The following is a 19248-nucleotide window of genomic DNA, read 5'->3' as shown; positions in this document are numbered from 1 at the left end:
CCGGGGATGTGCCCCCTTCAAGGAACTGCCCGTGGGCACCCATGAGCCGCGCTGGGGCTGGAGGGGCCGCGGTGGTGGGCCCAGCAGAGCCCCTGCCGCAGGGTCTGCAAAGGGCCGAGAGCCGCCCTGAGAGTGGACGCGGGACCCGGCCCCCCCTAGAGGGCCAGGGGCCCCATGGGGCTAACAGGACCCCTCCTTCAGGGCAGCCAGGGTTAGGGTCTGCATGGGGGAGGGCCCCGTCTGGTCCCCAGGCAGCAAGCACACCCGCAGTGCCCCGGGGCGGCACCAGAGGGAACCCTCACCTGCATCTTGACGGCAATCACCACGGAGATGAGCTCCTTCTCCAGCTCCTTGAAGACCACCAGCTTCTTCAAGGTCAGGCTGCACAACCTGCGAGAGCACAGGCAGGCTCAGCGGCGGCCATGCACACGGACGCCCCCGCGCCCCACCCCGCGGGGCCCCCCAGCACCCTGGTCACTCGTGGAGACGGGCCTTGCACCTCCCGGGGCTCTGCCCAGGCTCAGCGGTGGCCATGCGCGCGGACGCCCCCGTGCCCCACCCCGCGGGGCCCCCCAGCACCCTGGTCACTCGTGGAGATGGGCCTCGTGTCTCCCGGGGCTCCGCCCAGGCCCAGCCAGGCCGCAGAGGCTGTTGGACCAAGCCCCCCCTGAAGAGGGTCCACGGATGGGCAGGGCACAGAGCCGGCAAAGACACAGACCGGGGAGCCCCCAGGGATGCTCTCCCAGCTGCAAGATTACAGGGACCCTGATCTCAGGGCTCACCTGGGCCCCACCCTCTCCTCTGTAGGGTCCCGCCCGCCCCAGCTGTCTGCACGGAGATGCATCCGCCCTCCGCCCGGTCCACTGGTGCCAAGAGACACACACAAGGCCTCCCCCAGGCAGCAGATACTCCGACTGTGCAAGAGACACACACAAGGCCTCCCCCAGGCAGCAGATACTCTGACTGTGCGTTCCAGCGTGGAGACACAGTGCAGCCCCAGTCCCTGACTCTCCGCAGTGAGGTGGGCACCCCAGCAGGACCCCTCACGTGGCAGAGCCCCCCTCGCAGCCCCCAGCCCAGCCCCTCCACCCACGGGGGCTGCTCTGACTGTGCGGGGCCAGGGAAAAAGCTAGAGAAGGAGACTCACGAAAGGAGTTAATGTTCACCACAACAGACCACATCCTGGGCAACGAAGCGATGCTCCACACACACGTTAAAGAACCGGAATCACATACTCTATGTTCTCTGACAAGAATGCAGTTAGCTAGAAATCAGCTATGGGAAGACGACTGGAAAATATCAGCTACTTGGGAAACAACCACACACTGCTAAATCACCAGCAGGACACAGAGGAGGCTGGAAGGACATTAGACACATTTTGTGTGGAATGAAAGTGACAAACACGATGTCAGGAATTGTGGGATGCAGATAATGTGGTGCTGAGAGGAGAGTTCACAGCATTCAATGCTTACAGGAGGAAAGACAGACACTCTCCAGGGCACGATCTAAGCTTTACCTTAAGACACTAGGAAAAGAGCAAATTAAGCCCAAAGTGAGAAGGCAGGAAATAAGGAGAATAAAAGCAGAACAATGAAACTGAAAACAAAGACACAATTAGAAAAAAATAAACCCAAATCTGGGTCTTTGGAAAGAGCAACAGACTTGATTAAAAACTCTAGGAACACAAAAGAAAGTAAAAGTGAAGTCGCTCAGTCGTGTCCGACTCTTTGTGGCCCCTTGGACGGCAGCCCACCAGGCTCCTCAGTCCATGGAATTCTCCAGGCAAGAACACTGGAGTGGGCTGCCATTTCCTTCTCCAGGGGATCTTCCCGACCCAGAGATCGAACCCAGGTCTCCTGCATTGCAGGCAAGGAGAGATAAGAAAACCTTCCTCCGTGATCAATGCAAAGAAACAGAGAAAACAACAGAATGGCAAAGACTAGAGGTCTTCAAGAAAATTAGAGATACCAGGGGACTATTTCATGCAAAGATGGGCTTGATAAAGGACAGAAATGGTACAGACCTAATAGAAGCAGAAGCTATCAAGAAGAGGTGGCAAGAATACACAGAAGAACTGTACAAAAAAGAGCTTCATGATCCAGATAACCACAATGGTATGATCACTCACCTAGAGCCAGATATCCTGGAATGCGAAGTCAAGTGGGCCTTAGGAAGCATCACCACAAACAAAGCTACTGGAGGTGATGGGATTCCAGTTTAGCTATTTCAAACCCTAAAAGATGATGTTGTTGAAGTGCTGCACTCAATATGCCAGAAAATTTGAAAAACTCAGCAGTAGCCACAGCACTGGAAAAGGTCAGTTTTCATTCCAATCCCAAAGAAAGGCAATGCCAAAGAATGCTCAAACTACCGCACAATTGCACTCATCTCACACACTAGCAAAGTAATGCTCAAAAATCCTCCAAGCCAGGCTTCAACAGTACATGAACCATGAACTGCCAGATGTTTAAGCTGGATTTAGAAAAGACAGAGGAACCAGAGATCAAACTGCCAACATCTGCTGGATCATAGAAAAGCAAGAGAGTTCCAGAAAAACATCTACTTCTGCTTTACTGACTAACGCCAAAGCCTTTGACTGTGTGCATCACAACAAACTCTGGAAAATTCTTCAAGAGATGGGAATACCAGGCTACCTGACCTGCCTCCTGAGAAATCTGTATGCAGGTCAAGAAGCAACAATTAGACCTGGACATGAAACACTAGACTGGTTCCAAATCGGGAAAGGCGTACATCAAGGCTATATTGTCACCCTGCTTATTTAACTTATATGCAGAGTACATCATAAGAAAAGCTCGGCTGGATGAAGCACAAGCTGGAATCAAGACTGCGGGGAGAAATATCAATAACCTCAGATATGCAGATGACACCACCCTAATGGCAGAAAGCGAAGAACTAAAGAGCCTCTTGATGAAAGTGAAAGAGGAGAGTGAAAAAGTGGCTTAAAGCTCAACATTCAGAAAACTAAGATCATAGCATCTGGTCCCATCACTTCATGGCAAATAGACAGGGAAATAGTGGAAACAGTAACAGACTTTATTTTTTGGGCTCCAAAATCACTGCAGATGGTGACTGCAGCCATGAAATTAAAAGATGCTTGCTCCTTGGAAGAAAAGCTATGACCAACCTAGACAGCATATTAAAAAGCAGAGACATAACTTTGCCAACAAAGGTCCGTCCAGTCAAAGCTATGGTTTTTCCAATAGTCATTTATGGATGTGAGAGTTAGACTGTAAAGAAAGCTGAGCACCGAAGAATTGATGCTTTTGAACTGTGGTGTTGGAGAAGACTCCTGAGAGTCCCTTGGACTGCAAGAAAGTCCAACCAGTCCATCCTAAAGGAGATCAGTCCTGGGTGTTCTTTGGAAGGACTGATGCTGAAGCTGAAACTCCAATACTTTGGCCACCTCATGTGAAGAACTGACTCATTGGAAAAAACCCTGATGCTGGGAAAGATTGAAGGCGGGAGGAGAAGGAGACGACAGAGGATGAGATGGTTGGATGGCATCACCGACTCGATGGACATGAGTTTGAGCAAGCTCTGGGAGTTGGTGATAGACAGGGAGGCCTGGCGTGCTGCAGTCCATGGCGTCGCAAAGAGTCGGACACGACTGAGCTGAATCTGTGAAGCAGGAATAGATGAGAACCCCTTCCACCTGATAAAGAGCATGTCCAAAGGCCTCCAGCAAACATCACGCTGGACAGTGAGAGACGGCATATTCTCCCCTAAGGTTGGGAGCGAGGCCAAGCGCATCCTCGCAGCACTGCCACTCCACACAGCACCGAAGGCCTGCCCAGGGCAAAGGCGACGAGGCAGAGGGGAGGGCGAACGAAGCTCTTCCTACTGCAGACAATAGGGTCGTTATGTAGAATGTCCCAAGGAATGTGGGAGAATGTGGAAACAAGCTCCAAGAACTACTGAGCTTAGCAAGATGGAAAGCAGCGCAGTTCCATATATGAGCAATGAGCAAACTGGAGTCAGTGTGTAAAAAAATCTTGCATTTACAAAAAAAAGAAATACCTAAATCTAATAAAATAAACGCTGGATCTGCATGTTAGGAACTCCCGACCGCTGTCAGAACCTCTGCCAGGCTTATGGACATTCATTCTCCCCAAACTAGATCTAAGATTTGGACCCAGGTGCAATTCCAATGAAATCCCAGTGAGACTTTTTTATAATTATTAGTTAAGTGACTTTTAAATGTATATGGAAAGGTAAAGGAACTAAAACAATCAAAATAATTTTGAAAAAGGAAAGCAGAAACAAACAAATGGGGCCTGATTAAACTTAAAAGCTTTTGCAGAGGAAACCAACGAAACAAGCGACAACCTGTGGAGCAGGAGAAAATGCTTACAAACAATGCAACCAAGAGGGCTTAACTTCCAAAATATATAAACAGCTCAGACAACTCAGTATTGAGAAAACAACCAATCTGATTAAAAAATGAGCAGAAGACCTGAACAGACATTTCTCCAAAGACATCCAGATGGACGACAGCCACATGAGGAGACTCGGCGGCCCCGACCACCAGGGAAACGCGAGTCTAAACCAGGAGGCGGCGCCGTCTGAAAGGCCACCATCAGAACGCCTACAGATCAGAAACGCTGAAGAGCACGTGGAGAAAGGGAGCCCGCCTGCACCGGTGGCGGGAATGAAAGCCGGTGAAGTTACCAAGGAAAATGGAACGGCGAGTCCTCAAACACCAAAAACAGAGCTATCGTATGAGCAGGAAACCCACTCCCGGGCATGTACTGGTTAGAGACAAAACTACTAACTTGAAACGATACATGTATCCCAATTTTCACAGCAGTATTCTTGACAATTGCCAAGGCATGAAAGCAATGTAGGAGGCCATCAGCAGATGAATGGATAAAGACGACCTGGTGTGTGTGTGTGTGTGTGTGTGTGTGTGTGTGTGTGCGCGCGCGCGCGCGCGCATAAAATACAACATTACCAGGCCATAAAAAAGAATGAAATTCTGCCACTTACAACACGGGAGGACCTAGAAATAAGTCAGACAGAGAAAAACAAAATACTCCAGGTATCACGTATATGTGAAATCTAAAAAATAACATAAATGAATGCACAGAGCAGAACAGAAACAGATTCAGCTAGAACAAACCAGTGGTTACCAGTGGGGCGGCGGCAGGGGGAGGGGTGAGACAGGAGGGGACTCAGAGGCACAAACCTGCAGGCGTAAAGGAGACAGGTTAGAAGGATGCGCTGTACAGGGGGGAGCAGAGCCAGTACCTTACAGCAACTTTAAACGGAGTTTAATCTGTGACACTATTGAATCGCTACGCTGAAGCTAATACGATAATGTAAGTCAACTGTACTTCAGTAGAAAACACAGTGACTTTGAAAAAGGAAAAGAGTGTAATCGGGCATGTCTCACCCCGACACGGAGACATGCTCTAAACCAACAGCCATCAAGACAACGTGCTGCTGGCCAAGGGTGGGCACCTGGAGCGACAGAGCGAGCCTGATGAACAGGACGGCGTCAGCACGCAGACCTCTGCTCTGTGAAAAGCCCTCTCAAGGGGACAAGAAGACAAGATAAGAGTCGGAGAAAATACTTGCAAATCACATTTTCGACAAAGGGTTTTATCTGGAATATGTAAAGAATGCTCAAATCTCAATAATGTGAAAATAGTCCAGTGAAAATGGGCAAAAGATTTTAACAGACTCTTCACCAAAAAGCCATGTGGCTAATAAACGAGCACATTAGAACATGCTCCACCTTATTAGCTGTTACAGCAGCTGAGTTCACCATCACCCCAAACGGGAAACCGAGACATCCCTCAAAGCCACTGGGCCATCCACACCGGGAACTGCCCCTGGGGAACCAGAGACCAGGCACCACCAAGGGCACTCGAGTTCAGGGAAACACACACACGCACACGCATGCACGGTGTGGGAGGGAAGCCAGAGGTGCCAGCGCGCAGAGGTCCCGCCCTGCATCTGCCCACGTGTGTGCCTTCACGGGGGGCAGGCGGAGTGTGCAAGGCAAAGAGGGGAGTAGGGGCGCCGCGAGGCTCGGCTTGGCTGTCCTGACCTGCCTGAGACGGTGACGGGAGTCAGAGTTTAGACAGAAGAGGCAGGGGTTGAATTATCCTGCAGGTATGCTCTTTAAAGTACCTTTTCAAGAGTTAGAAAAACCCAGACCTAAAGGATGTAGCGTCCAGTTGCAAACCAAGCACCTTATTCGGATCCTGCTTTCAATAAATTAATCATTAAAAAATACTTCCTAGCCCTTATCTGGGGGTGGGGGCCTCAGGGTCTCAATCTCTTCCTTTCAGGGCTTTCTAGAAGCCAACATCCCTCATGCCGTGTGTGGCTGGGGAGGGGTGAACCCTGTGTTCAGAGACCGCAAAGTGGAGGTGACCCTCCAGAAAGCAGAGCCTGGCACCCACAAGGCTGTCTGCCCCTCACAGAAACGGCTCACGGGGCTCAAGCACGGTGGCCTGCAGGGAGCCCGTCTCAACCCAGGACGGACTCACTTCCTGGGAGGCTCCCGGGCGCCTGTGGCCCCTGCAGCCTTGGGGATTGTGTGTGTGCACATGTGTGTTTCAAGGCACCTCCAAGCTGATGGGATCCATGCAAACAACGTTAAAAGAACCAAAGGGTGACCTGCACAGAGACAGAGCCAGACCAACAGAACAAACGCTGCTTGTGTTTTATCCGAGGTTGGCTTTGAGAGACAGGCCTGAGGGCTGGATTACAGGCAGCCCAGGACGAGCTTTATTGCATAAGGCTTGGCCCTCAAGGAAATCGTGAACAAACACACTGAGAAATCCCCACAAACAGTGACTCATCACGACCTAGGACCGTTATTCCGTAAAGCACTCTACATTGTAAACAGCAGGTTCACTAAGGACCCTAAAGGGAGCCCAGCGGGTCTCACCCAGTCCCTGTAAACAGCAGTCCCCAGGCTTTTTGGCACCAGGCACTGGTTTCCTGGAAGACCATTTTTTTTTTTTCACGGACTAGGGTGGGGGGTGGTTTCAGCCTGATTCAAGAGCTTTGTATTTATCACGCACTCACTACTATTACATCAGCTCCACCGCGCATCACCAGCATGAGATCCCGGAGGTTGGGAACTCCTGCTGCAAAACATGAAAACCTGCTCCTTCCACGTGAGGGGGGCTTTGCTCACAGCCAGAGTTCCCTCTGCTCTGCCTGTGTGTACACAGCCAAGCTCCACACCTGACCCAGGGAAGCAAGGGTCTGGTCTGTCTTTTAAATCAGAGAAAAGCTACAGAATGATGCCACAAAACCCACACCAACAAAGACGAACCAATGTTCTCCACGGTAGCTGCAGACGTCCTTAGAGAAGCACTAACAAGGTGCCCATTACCACAGAAATCCAGTGTGCTCTCCCTGCCCACCCACCACCTGGAGGAAGGGTCTCCTTCCAGGAGGCTGCCAGCTGTCCCCTTGATAACAGACCCCGCCCCCATGCCAGCTGGGTGTGGGCCTCCTGGCCAGTGACCTCGTCCTGCCCCGGGTGGGTGGGCCAGGGCCTGGAGCCACAAGGATCTCTTTCCAGGTGGCAGGCCCCTTGCTCGCTGTCTCCCGCTAGGTGCAACGGCCGGACCCAGGCAACCACACGCCAAGGACGCAGGGGGCAGCCAGCCCTGGACCAGCCGTCAGCCCGGCGCGGGTGGCTCTGCCCTCCAACTCCGTCAGAGATGTCAGCTGTGCCCTGACTGGCAGGTCCCAGTCTCACGCCATCTGCACAGACGAGGCGACCCCCATTCACGTTTCTCAAGTCACATTGACCGCCCTGAGTGTGCCCTTGCATCTTGACCGCCCTCCTCAACTCTCGAGAGCCATGCTCACATGACTCGTGTGCACCTCCCACGCCTGTTGTGCACTTGCTCACTGTAGGGGCACGCGGTGTCTTGACCCCCCATGCCCGGGATGGCCGTTCGGGCTGCTGCAGTGAGCAGACACTACCCGCCCTGGCCCTGCCTTCACCTGCCACACGGCACCTTCAGCCTGCAAGGGGCTGCCGGGTCCACTCTGGGCACTCGGAACCTGGGGGGCTGCTGCCGGCTTCTTACTGCGCCTCATTTATTCCAGGTGCAACCACGGGCCTGCGTGCATCACGCCCGTCATCTCCCAGGCGGAGGCCATCATTCGAGTGGGTTTCTCAGATCAGATCAGATCAGTCGCTCAGTCGTGTCCGACTCTTTGCCACCCCATGAATTGCAGCACTCCAGGCCTCCCTGTCCATCACCAACTCCCGGAGTTCACTCAGACTCACGTCCATCGAGTCCGTGATGCCATCCAGCCATCTCATCCTCTGTCGTCCCCTTCTCCTCCTGCCCCCAATCCCTCCCAGCATCAGAGTCTTTTCCAATGAGTCAACTCTTCGCATGAGGTGGCCAAAGTACTGGAGTTTCAGCTTTAGCATCATTCCTTCCAAAGAAATCCCAGGGCTGATCTCCTTGCAGTCCAAGGGACTCTCAAGAGTCTTCTCCAATACCACAGTTCAAAAGCATCAATTCTTCGGCGCTCAGCCTTCTTCACAGTCCAACTTTCACATCCATACATGACCACAGGAAAAACCATAGCCTTGACTAGCCGGACCTTTGTTGGCAAAGTAATGTCTCTGCTTTTGAATATGCTATCTCAGTTGGACATAACTTTCCTTCCAAGGAGTGTCTTCTAATTTCATGGCTGCAGTCACCATGTGTAGTGATTTTGGAGGCCAGAAAAATAAAGTCTGACACTGTTTCCCCTGTTTCCCCATCTATTTCCCATGAAGTGGTGGGACCGGATGCCATGATCTTCGTTTTCTGAATGTTGGGCTTTAAGCCAACTTTTTCACTCTCCACTTTCACTTTCATCAAGAGGCTTTTGAGTTCCTCTTCACTTTCTGCCATAAGGGTGGTGTCATCTGCATATCTAAGGTTATTGATATTTCTCCCGGCAATCTTGATTCCAGCTTGTGTTTCTTCCAGTCCAGCGTTTCTCATGATGTACTCTGCATATAAGTTAAATAAGCAGGATGACAATATACAGCCTTGACGAACTCCTTTTCCTATTTGGAACCAGTCTGCTGTTCCATGTCCAGTTCTAACTGATGCTTCCTGACCTGCATACAAATTTCTCAAGAGGCAGATCAGGTGTTCTTGTATTCCCATCTCTTTCAGAATTTTCCACAGTTTATTGTGATCCACACAGTCAAAGGCTTTGGCATAGTCAATAAAGCAGAAATAGATGTTTTTCTGGAACTCTCTTGCTTTTTCCATGATCCAGCGGATGTTGGCAATTTGATCTCTGGTTCCTCTGCCTTTTCTAAAACCAGCTTGAACATCTGGAAGTTCACGGTTCACATATTGCTGAAACCTGGCTTGGAAAATTTTGAGCATTACTTTACTAGCGTGTGAGATAAGTGCAATTGTGCGGTCGTTTGAGCATTCTTTAGCATTGCCTTTCTTTGGGATTGGAATGAAAACTGACCTTTTCCAGTCCTGTGGCCACTGCTGAGTTTTCCAAATTTGCTGGCATATTGAGTGCAGCACTTTCACAGCATCATCTTTCAGGATTTGAAAGAGCTCAACTGGAATTCCATCACCTCCACTAGCTTTGTTCGTAGTGATGCTTTCTAAGGCCCACTTGACCTCACATTCCAGGATGTCTGGTCTAGGTCAGGGATCACACCATCGTGATTATCTGGGTCATGAAGATCTTTTTTGTACAGTTCTTCTGTGTATTCTTGCCATCTCTTCTTAATATCTTCTGCTTCTGTTAGGTCCATACCATTTCTGTCCTTTATCCAGCTCATCTTTGCATGAAATGTTCCTTTGGTATCTCTGATTTTCTTGAAGAGATCCCTCGTCTTTCCCATTCTGTTGTTTTCCTCTATTACTTTGCACTGATTGCTGAAGAAGGCTTTCTTATCTCTTCTTGCTATTCTTTGGGAACTCTGCATTCAGATATTTATATCTTTCCTTTTCTCCTTTGCTTTTCGCGTCTCTTCTTTTCACAGCTATTTGTAAGGCCTCCCCAAACAGCCATTTTGCTTTTTTGCATTTCTTTTCCATGGGGATGGTCTTGATCCCTGTCTCCTGTACAATGTCACGAACCTCAGTCCATAGTTCATCAGGCACTCTATCTATCAGATCTAGGCCCTTAAATCTATTTCTCACTTCCACTGTATAATCATAAGGGATTTGATTTAGGTCATACCTGAATGGTCTAGTGGTTTTCCCTACTTTCTCCAATTTAAGTCTGAATTTGGCAATAAGGAGTTCATGATCTGAGCCACAGTCAGCTCCTGGTCTTGTTTTTGCTGACTGCATAGAGCTTCTCCATCTTTGGCTGCAAAGAATATAATCAATCTGATTTCGGTGTTGACCATCTGGTGATGTCCATGTATAGAGTCTTCTCTTGTGTTGTTGGAAGAGGGTGTTTGTTATGACCAGTGCATTTTCTTGGCAAAACTCTATTAGTCTTTGCCCTGCTTCATTCCGTACTCCAAGGCCAAATTTGTCTGTTACTCCAGGTGTTTCTTGACTTCCTACTTTTGCATTCCAGTCCCCTATAATGAAAAGGACATCTTTTGGGGGTGTTAGTTCTAAAAGGTCTTGTAGGTCTTCATAGAACCGTTCAACTTCAGCTTCCTCAGCGTTACTGGTTGGGGCATAGACTTGGATTACTGTGATATTGAATGGTTTGCCTTGGAAACGAACAGAGATCATTCTGTCGTTTTTGAGATTGCATCCAAGTTCTGCATTTTGGACTCTTTTGTTGACCATGATGGCCACTCCATTTCTTCTGAGGGGTTCCTGCCCGCAGTAGTAGATATCATGGTCATCTGAGTTAAATTCACCCATTCTAATCCATTTCAGTTCCCTGATTCCTAGAATGTCGACATTCACTCTTGCCATCTCGTTTGACCACTTCCAATTTGCCTTGATTCATGGACCTGACATTCCGGGTTCCTATACAATATTGCTCTTTACAGCATCGGACCTTGCTTCTATCACCAGTCACATCCACAGCTGGGTATTGTTTTTGCTTTGGCTCCATCCCTTCATTCTTTCTGGAGTTATTTCTCCACTGATCTCCAGTAGCATATTGGGCACCTACTGACCTGAGGAGTTTCTCTTTCAGTATCCTATCATTTTGCCTTTTCATACTGTTCATGTGGGTCTCAAGGCAAGAATACTGAAGTGGTTTGCCATTCCCTTCTCCAGTGGACCACATTCTGTCAAATCTCCCCACCATGACCCGCACGTCCTGGGTGGCCCCACGGGCATGGCTTAGTTTCACTGAGTTAGACAAGGCTGTGGTCCTAGTGTGATTAGATTGACTAGTTTTCTGTGAGTATGGTTTCAGTGTGTCTGCCCTCTGATGCCCTCTTGCAACACCTACCGTCTTACTTGGGTTTCTCTTACCTTGGGCGTGGGGTATCTCTTCACGGCTGCTCCAGCAAAGCGCAGCCATTGCTCCTTACCTTAGACGAGGGGTATCTCCTCACCGCCGCCCTTCCTGACCTTCAACATGGGATAGCTCCTCTAGGCCCTCCTGCGCCCGCGCAGCCATGGCTCCTTGGACGTGGGGATGGTCCTCCCAGCCACCACCCCTGGCCTCGGGCTTAGGGGTATGGGGTAGCTCCTCCCGCCCGTTGCCCCTGGCCTCGGGCTTGGGGCATGGGGTATCTCCTCCCGGCCGCTGCCCCTGACCTCGGAGGCTGGGTTTCTAGGAAGTGTTTATTTACATGTCTTATGATTTATGGTTCTTGGATATCATATTCTTCAATTTCACACCACTCCTCCCAAAGTTGTTTTTTTTACTCTTTTCACTGAGGCCATTAATCTACATGGAGCTGTTCTGTGTATGGTGTGAGGTAGGGACCTGACTTTATTATTTTCTCTATGGATGCCCACCTATCCCCCAACTAGTTCTGCAAGAGCAAACCCCTTCCTTACGGATTAAAGGCTGTCTCTGAAGATGCGTGTGTTTCTGTGTCTTCCTGTGTCCCAGGGGTCAATCTGTCTATATTTCTGCCAACTGCCTATTGTTTTAATGAGCACAGCTTACTTAAACATCTGCTAAGCAAAACACTTCCTAAACACAAACACATCTCCTTTGTTTTTAAAATTGCTTGTCTGCTTCACATAAACTTCATAACTTGCCAAGTTCAATTCCGTCGTGGAATTTTATAAAACTGAATTACATTTAGGGGGAACTGGTAACATCAGGTCATCACAGAGCCTTGGTGCCTCCTTACTCAGGTACTTTGTGTCCTTGAGTAAGTGGGCAGCCCTTTCTCTGGTGAAAGTCATGCCCTTTGTCCAACTTATCCATGGATAAGCTACCAGCTGCTTTTATGCTGTTTTTCTTCTTTTCAAATGTTTGTAAATTTTACCAGGTCTTGCAAGAATTAAGTCAGACCTCATATGAAGTGTTTCAGAGAGTGAAAAGATGTTTTCTAAACCGTGACACTGCCCATCTTACGAGGGGAGAGAACCATGGAAACCCCCAGGGAAGCGAAGTGCATGTTTCAGCACTGCTGGTCCTGCGAGTCGATCTTCTATCAGCCGGCCTTCCGGAACTGTCACTGGTTCAGACATCTTCTACAGGCTCTTACATTGTCCATTCGAACAACGATGCCATCGCAAATGGCAATGTTGTTTCTTTCGACCCAATCCGATCTGCTTTTCATGTCCTGTTGTGTTGTCCAGCTCCTCAAGGATAATAGTCACCTTTCTTCTTGGTTTTAGAGATAATATTTCTAGTGTTTAAGGATGGTGAGTGCACAGCAGTGAAGTCCAGTTATCTTTCTGCAATGATGGAAACATTCTATAACTGCACTGTTTAATGCGGTAGTCAGTAATTACCACTTAAAATATGCTGGCCAAGTACAGAACTGAATTATACACCTTAATGTGGGTGCATGGATTAATCAACAGCCAAATATAAGTGAATATATTAAAATTCGTGCAGGTCTGCAGATTTTTAGTAGGTAACCTACAACAAGTGTTAGCCACTCAGTCGTGTCTGACTCTCTGTGACCCCATGGACTGTAGCCCTCCAGGCCCCTTAGTCCATGGAAATCTCTAGGCAAGAATACTGTGGGTTGCCCTTCCCTTCTCCAGGGGATCTTCCCAACTCAGGGATCGAACCTGGGTCTCCCACCTTGCAAGCAGATTCTTTACCATCTGAGCTACCAGGGAAGCCTATGGACAAGTTAAACTGCCTATCTATTTCTATATTCCTAACGTGTGTGTGTGTGTGTGTGCGCGCGTGTGTGTGCGCGCACGCTCTTTCGTGACTGACTCTTTGCAACCCCGTGGACTGTATGTGAGCCTGCCAGGCTCCTCTATCCACAGGATTCTCCAGGCGAAAATACTGGAGTGGGTTGCTCTTTCCTCTTCCAGGAGATCTTCCCGATCCAGGGATCAAACCCGGGTCTCTTGAGTCTCCTGCATTGGCAGGTGGATTCTTTACCACTAGCACCACCTGGGAAGCCCATATCCCCAATAATGTCTCTTAAATTCTATCAAATGCTTTTTCTGGATATAGCATATGACGTTTCTCTTCATTCTGAATGTGATAAAAATAATTAGTACTCTAAGGTTAAATAAATCATTCACATACTCCTGAGATAATTTCTGTCATGAGATACTTTTGCCTTTTTTTATCTTGTAGGGATATTTTTTTCCTGTCATTTTCTTTAGGGTTTTCACATCTATGTCCATGAGGTCCCACTCTTGCGCTTCCCCTGGGCGTCTCCATGATTCTACTGCCCTCATAAAACGGAGAGTGTCACTTTTAAAAACATCTTTTCAATCTCTGGAATACTTCATATGAGTCAGAACTTAATTCTTGGAAGACCTGGTAAAATTTACAAATAAAACCATCTGGTGTTCTCTGGAGAAGAAAAGGGATTTTAATATAACTGGTCTCTCCACATTTTCTACTTTACTAAGCCAGTTACTAAGTAATTCATATTATTTCTAGAAAAACCTCCTACTTACTTTTCGTGTTTACCGGCAACACTTACGGTGTCTTCAGCTTTACCTTTGTCAGTTCCTTCCAGAACCATCTGTGCGTGTGCTTTGCCTTTCATTACTTTTGCCGGTTTGCTATATTATTGGTCTCCCCAAGCAGTCGACTTCTGGCTTTTGTTAATATTTAATATTGTTTTTATTTCATTAAATTTTGGTCCTGTGACCTCTATTCCTCTGTTTTTATCCTAAGCTTCACCCTGATCTCTATACAGCTTGAGCTGGGTGCTCCCATGGCAGAAGGCTTAGTCTCTCACTCTCTAACATCTGCATTTAAAATGAGGCATCTCAGTGTTCAGCGTCAAACCCACACAGGACAGCAACTCAGGTTTCGACAGCACAGGGCACCCGCCATCCTGCACGCAGGGCAGCGCACTGCCACGCCAGGGTTCCCTACCCCCAGGAAGGGCGGCCCCAACACCGCCCAGCACTCTGATTTCACAACCCCCACCACAGACATGCTCTGAGCCTACCCACCCCCGGTCCCTCCCTGGCCCGTCTGGCCCAGGCCCCTCCTCATCCAGAGGGTCCCAAGAAGGACTGCCCCTTTTTCTGTCCGAGTGTGGATGCACAGAAGAACTGTTTCTGCTCTGTCTTTCTGCATTTGGTGGACTCACAGCTGGTTGATGGACAGCACACTCACCCCTTCCTGCAGCATCTCATTAGGCTGTCCAGCCGACAAGCTTTGCTCGGTGTTGGGGGAGCCGCTATATCTGGGGTGCTTCGTCACCCAGTCGTGTCTGACTCGTTCTGACCCCATGGACTGTAGCCCGCCAAGCTCCTCTGTCCATGGGATTCTCCAGGCAAGAACACTAGAGTGGGTTGTCATGTCCTCCTCCAGGGGATCGTCCCAACCCAGGGAACAAACCCAGGTATCTGGCATTGCAGGCAGATTCTTCACCGTCAGAGCCAGCAGGGACCACCTTAAAGACAGGTGTGGAAGACATCTCTGCGCACGAGAAGGGGATGCCCATGATGAGCATGAAAGGGCCCCAGACACACACTCCAACCCCAGAGTCTTTATTTCCAGCTGTGCAGGCAGAGCTGAGCCTGCGTGAGCACTGCCAGCACGGAGACACCCAAGGGACGACACATGTCTGTGGGCACTGGCAAAGCAGAAACCAAGGAGCGCATCAGGAGTCAGCTGTGGGTCAGCAGAGCTGCAGCACTGCCCGCAGCCCAGGACCCCTGGACAGGCTGGGCTCCAACTGGGCTAAAGGCAGTGTGACCCCTCAGAGCACCTCCCGCCACCAGATGGGTCCCAGGAGGCAGTGCCGAGCCCCTGACCCTGGGGGCCTCTGTCTCTCCAGCCAACGCTTGGGGCTCAGGTTTCCGTGTGCCCTCAGGTCAGTGGGCCCCACAGAGTGCATTCTCACAGAATGGGGCTCCCGGGCTGCTGCTCGGTGCCCATCCAGCTGGAGGGCAGGCAGGCCTCCTGGGGTTAGCCCTCATGTGGCCCCTTTGCCAGATGGAGCCGCCCGTGCCCAGGACAAGGGCCTGCCTGGGCTCTGGACCGAGTCCGGAGGAAGAGGGAGGTACCAGTGGAGGGGGAGTGGAGGGAGAGGAGAGAAAAGGGAGGGAGCACCCTGGGGGAGGGTCAGGTGCGTCCTCTCTGGAGCTGACTCGAGGAGGACTCACATGGGGCCTGGCACACAGGGTGCCGGGCCTGGGCCGGGGCAGGGGGGTGTCACTGATCTCAGGGTCGGGGTCAGGGCCAGGGTAGATGGACACCAGGCCCTGGGACAGAAAGCAGGCAGGCCGGCAACAGAAGATGATCGGAGTGCCCTGGGACGGGAAAGCAGGGCAGCAGGGACCTCGGGTCACCCGACAAGGCCCACGCAGAGCAGAGCACGGACCGCCGGGGACAGGGCTCTGCCCAGGGGTTCCGGCTACGCAGGTCCCCAAGGTCAGGGAAGGCATGTCGGGGAGGGGTGAGGAGAGGGCCCCGTGTCCAGATACCCTCAGTTTCTGTGAGTTACAAAACCAGTGATGTTTCAGAAAGTTCAGGGAAACCTAGCTTTGCAGACGTTTTTATACACAGGCCCGTGGGACGTTTCCATGGACAAGAATGGGAGTGGACAACCCCCGCCAGGGGCGAGGGTAAGCCAGTCTGTCCAGCCCTCCCCAAGTCACCCGCCTCAGGAAGGAGGCTGAGGGTCCCCCCAAGGCCCCCCAAACCTGGCCAGCACCTGTGCCCACTCCCAGCGCAGAGTCCCAGCCCAGCTGCTTCAGAGCCTGGGCTCTGATGCCGGGGCAGTGGGCACTGCAGAGGGCACAAAGCCAGTTCTCCATAGAAGACCGACTGCCCCCCATCCTGAGTGTGGGCGCCAAGCAGACACAGGAGCCTACAGCCCAGATGCCCAGGGGCACGGGCGTGCCCACGGACCAGGGTGGGCACCTCGTTTAGACCAAGTTCCCTGAGCCTGGGCTGCATTCGGCTGAGCGAGACTAGGTGGGGCAGGGTCTGGACGGAGCTCCGCAGGGTCCGCGGGCCCAGGAGGGCGAGGGGCGGAGCAAGGAAACTTCTCCAAGGGGCTCAGCAGGCCTGGGGGTCTGGAGGCTGCTTCTACCCTGAGCAGGACCCCAGGCAGACGTGCCCAAGCCCCGCCCAGGGTCCCCACTGGGAGTCCAGCCGGGCAGCGGCGAGGATCCACGCTGGTGAGCCCCCAGGCATCTGCTTTCAATGCTTCCTCACCCCTGGAGGCTGTAACTGCTGCAGCTGTGTGGGGAAGAAGTCTGCCAACGTCCACCTCTCTCTCTACTGTGGTAAAACACATGTAACGTGAAGTTTACAACCTTCAAGCAGCTGGCCCCGCGGCTTCAGGCACACTGGCACTGCGACGCCCCATCACCACCTATGCCTCTTTCCCTTTGTGAAACTGGAACCCTATCCCCCAGCTCCCTGACTCCCCATTCTGCTTCCGGTCTACTAATCCAACTGTGCGACGACCTTGAGAGAGGATCGCACACAACCGGCCTCTGCAACTGGCCACATCACTCAGCACGTCCACCCGCGCTGCGGACTCTATCAGGTCTGCCTTCCTTTTCAAGGCCGGGTCGGCGTCCCTGTGTGGCCCGAGCGTGTGGCCGGGTCACTCTCCCCATGTGGACCAAGTACGTGGCCGGGTCGGCACACCCGTGTGGCCCAAGCACGTGGCCGGGTCACTCTCCCCGTGTGAACCGAGCACGTGGCCAGGTCACTCTCCCCGTGTGGACCGAGCACGTGGCCAGGTCGGCGTCCCCATGTGGACCGAGCACGTGGCCAGGTCGGCGTCCCCATGTGGACCGAGCACGTGTCCGGGTCACTCTCCCGTGTGGCCCGAGCGCGTGGCCGGGTCACTCTCCCCATGTGGACCGAGCACGTGGCCGGGTCACTCTCCCCGTGTGGACCGAGTGCGTGGCTGGGTCACTCTCCCCGTGTGGACTGAGAGCGTTGCTGGGTCAGTGTCCCCGTGTGGACCGAGCACGTGTCTGGGTCACTCTCCCTGTGTGGACTGAGCATGTGGCCAGGTCACTGTCCCCGTGTGGACCGAGCACATGGCCAGGTCACTCTCCCCGTGTGGACCGAGCATGTGGCCGGGTCGGTGTCCCCGTGTGGCCCGAGCGCGTGGCCGGGTCGGCGTCCCCGTGTGGCCCGAGCGCGTGACCGGGTCACTCTCCCCGTGTGGACCGAGCACGTGGCCGGGTCATTGTCCCCGTGTGGCCCGAGCACGTGGCCGGGTCGGCGTCCCCGTGTGGCCCGAGCGCGTGGCCGGGTCGGCATCCCCGTGTGGCCCGAGCGCGTGGCCGGGTCGGCGACCCCGTGTGGCCCGAGCGCGTGGCCGGGTCGGCGTCCCCGTGTGGCCCAAGCACGTGGCCGGGTCAGTGTTCCCCTGTGGACCAAGCGCGTGGCCAGGTCGGCGTCCCCGTGTGGACCGAGTGCGTGGCCGGGTCAGCGTCCCTGTGTGGTCTTGCTGTCTTTGCTCGTCCCTTCACACAGCAACACAGCCTGGGTGGACGTCCGCTCTCACCTCCTGTGACCTGTGCCTCAAGGAACCCAGGGAGGGAACACTCGAGAACACGCTGCTTTCAATCCCTCAGGACCTTCACCCAACGTGGGACAGTGGGGCTGGGGGCCATTCTGCCCACCGATTTCCACAGGAGACGCACTGGGCCCGGGCCGAGGAAAGCTCTGGGCACACCAAGGTCCCTGGAGGACAGGGGCCAGGCACCCAACCCAGGGGCTGTCCTGCTCCTCAGGACTCTAACCCTTCCTGAAATCGGAAACACGGACGTTACTGTGAGCAGACAGAGCCAGACACGGCTGTGAGATGCATCGCGGTGCCGACGGCAGACAAAGGACTGATGTCCCGGCACAAAGGCGCCCACAGAGGAGCCGCTGGGGACAATCGGCCCACAGAGGCAGGCGACGGCACCCAGGTGGCTCCAGGGGGGCAGAGCCCCCGCCCGTGGCACCCCGCCTCCAGGGCCAGCCGGGCCCACGCTACCACCCTACCCGTCGCCCCGGTGTTCAAGCAGAAAAGCTGCAGCTCCACAGAAAGCGACGAGACCTCAGCAGACACCCCCCATCAGCCACCAGGGACCCTTCCCAGTGGCATTTGGGGGCAACCCGGGGCGTCAGGAGACCAAGTAAGGGGGCGCTGCCTGCTGGCGAGGGGCTGTCTCCCAAGGCGCCAGCTCCACACCCGAGCCCGGCACCCTGCCCGCCTGCCTGTGTGGTCTCCTTGGGTCCAGAACTGTCCCGGTACCCTCGTTATACTCCCTGCTGCACTCAGACACACACAACGTGCAATCAGCCAGCCTAACCACGTCCTAGGGCACAAGCCACTGGCACTCAGCACGCTCCCGGTGCTCAGCGACCATCACCTCTAAGTCCAGGACTGCTTCACCAGCCCAGGGTCCCTGCCCTTCCCCACCACCCTGACCGCGCAGTGGCGGCAGGTCTCTCCTGGTGGGCGTGGTCTGACGATCTGTACAAGGGATCACACACATGGCCTTGGGGGCCAGCTCCTCTGCCGGGCAGCGCGCCCTGTGTTCACCCACCTGGCAGTTGTCAGGACACACTTGGCAGTCTGGGCAGCCGCCATGAACATGTGTGCAAGTGTGGCTCCAGCCCAGTTCCTCCTCTCAAACAGGGGTCTGCTGGCCACGTGGGGACGCTGCATCAGGCCTTTTTACTTTTCAGTTTTTGGCTGAGCTGGGT

The 19248-nt window shown here is 52.8% G+C and overlaps 1 protein-coding gene across 6 annotated transcripts in view; it reads right to left on the bottom strand.

The window, feature by feature from the left end:
- The window catches only part of PACS2 (phosphofurin acidic cluster sorting protein 2), a 63724-nt gene that overhangs the window by 28884 nt on the left and 15592 nt on the right, over positions 1–19248 (bottom strand). For all 6 annotated transcript variants that reach the window (XM_055555674.1, XM_055555675.1, XM_055555676.1 and 3 more), the window contains exon 2: positions 303–390. In XM_055555674.1, the coding sequence (XP_055411649.1) occupies positions 303–390 (88 nt within the window). The remainder of the gene's footprint in view (positions 1–302; positions 391–19248) is intronic.

This window comes from Bubalus kerabau, chromosome 19 (genome assembly GCF_029407905.1).
Source record: "Bubalus kerabau isolate K-KA32 ecotype Philippines breed swamp buffalo chromosome 19, PCC_UOA_SB_1v2, whole genome shotgun sequence".
Classification (NCBI taxonomy): Eukaryota; Metazoa; Chordata; class Mammalia; order Artiodactyla; family Bovidae; genus Bubalus; species Bubalus kerabau.
This window is presented reverse-complemented; position numbering and strand designations above follow the sequence as displayed.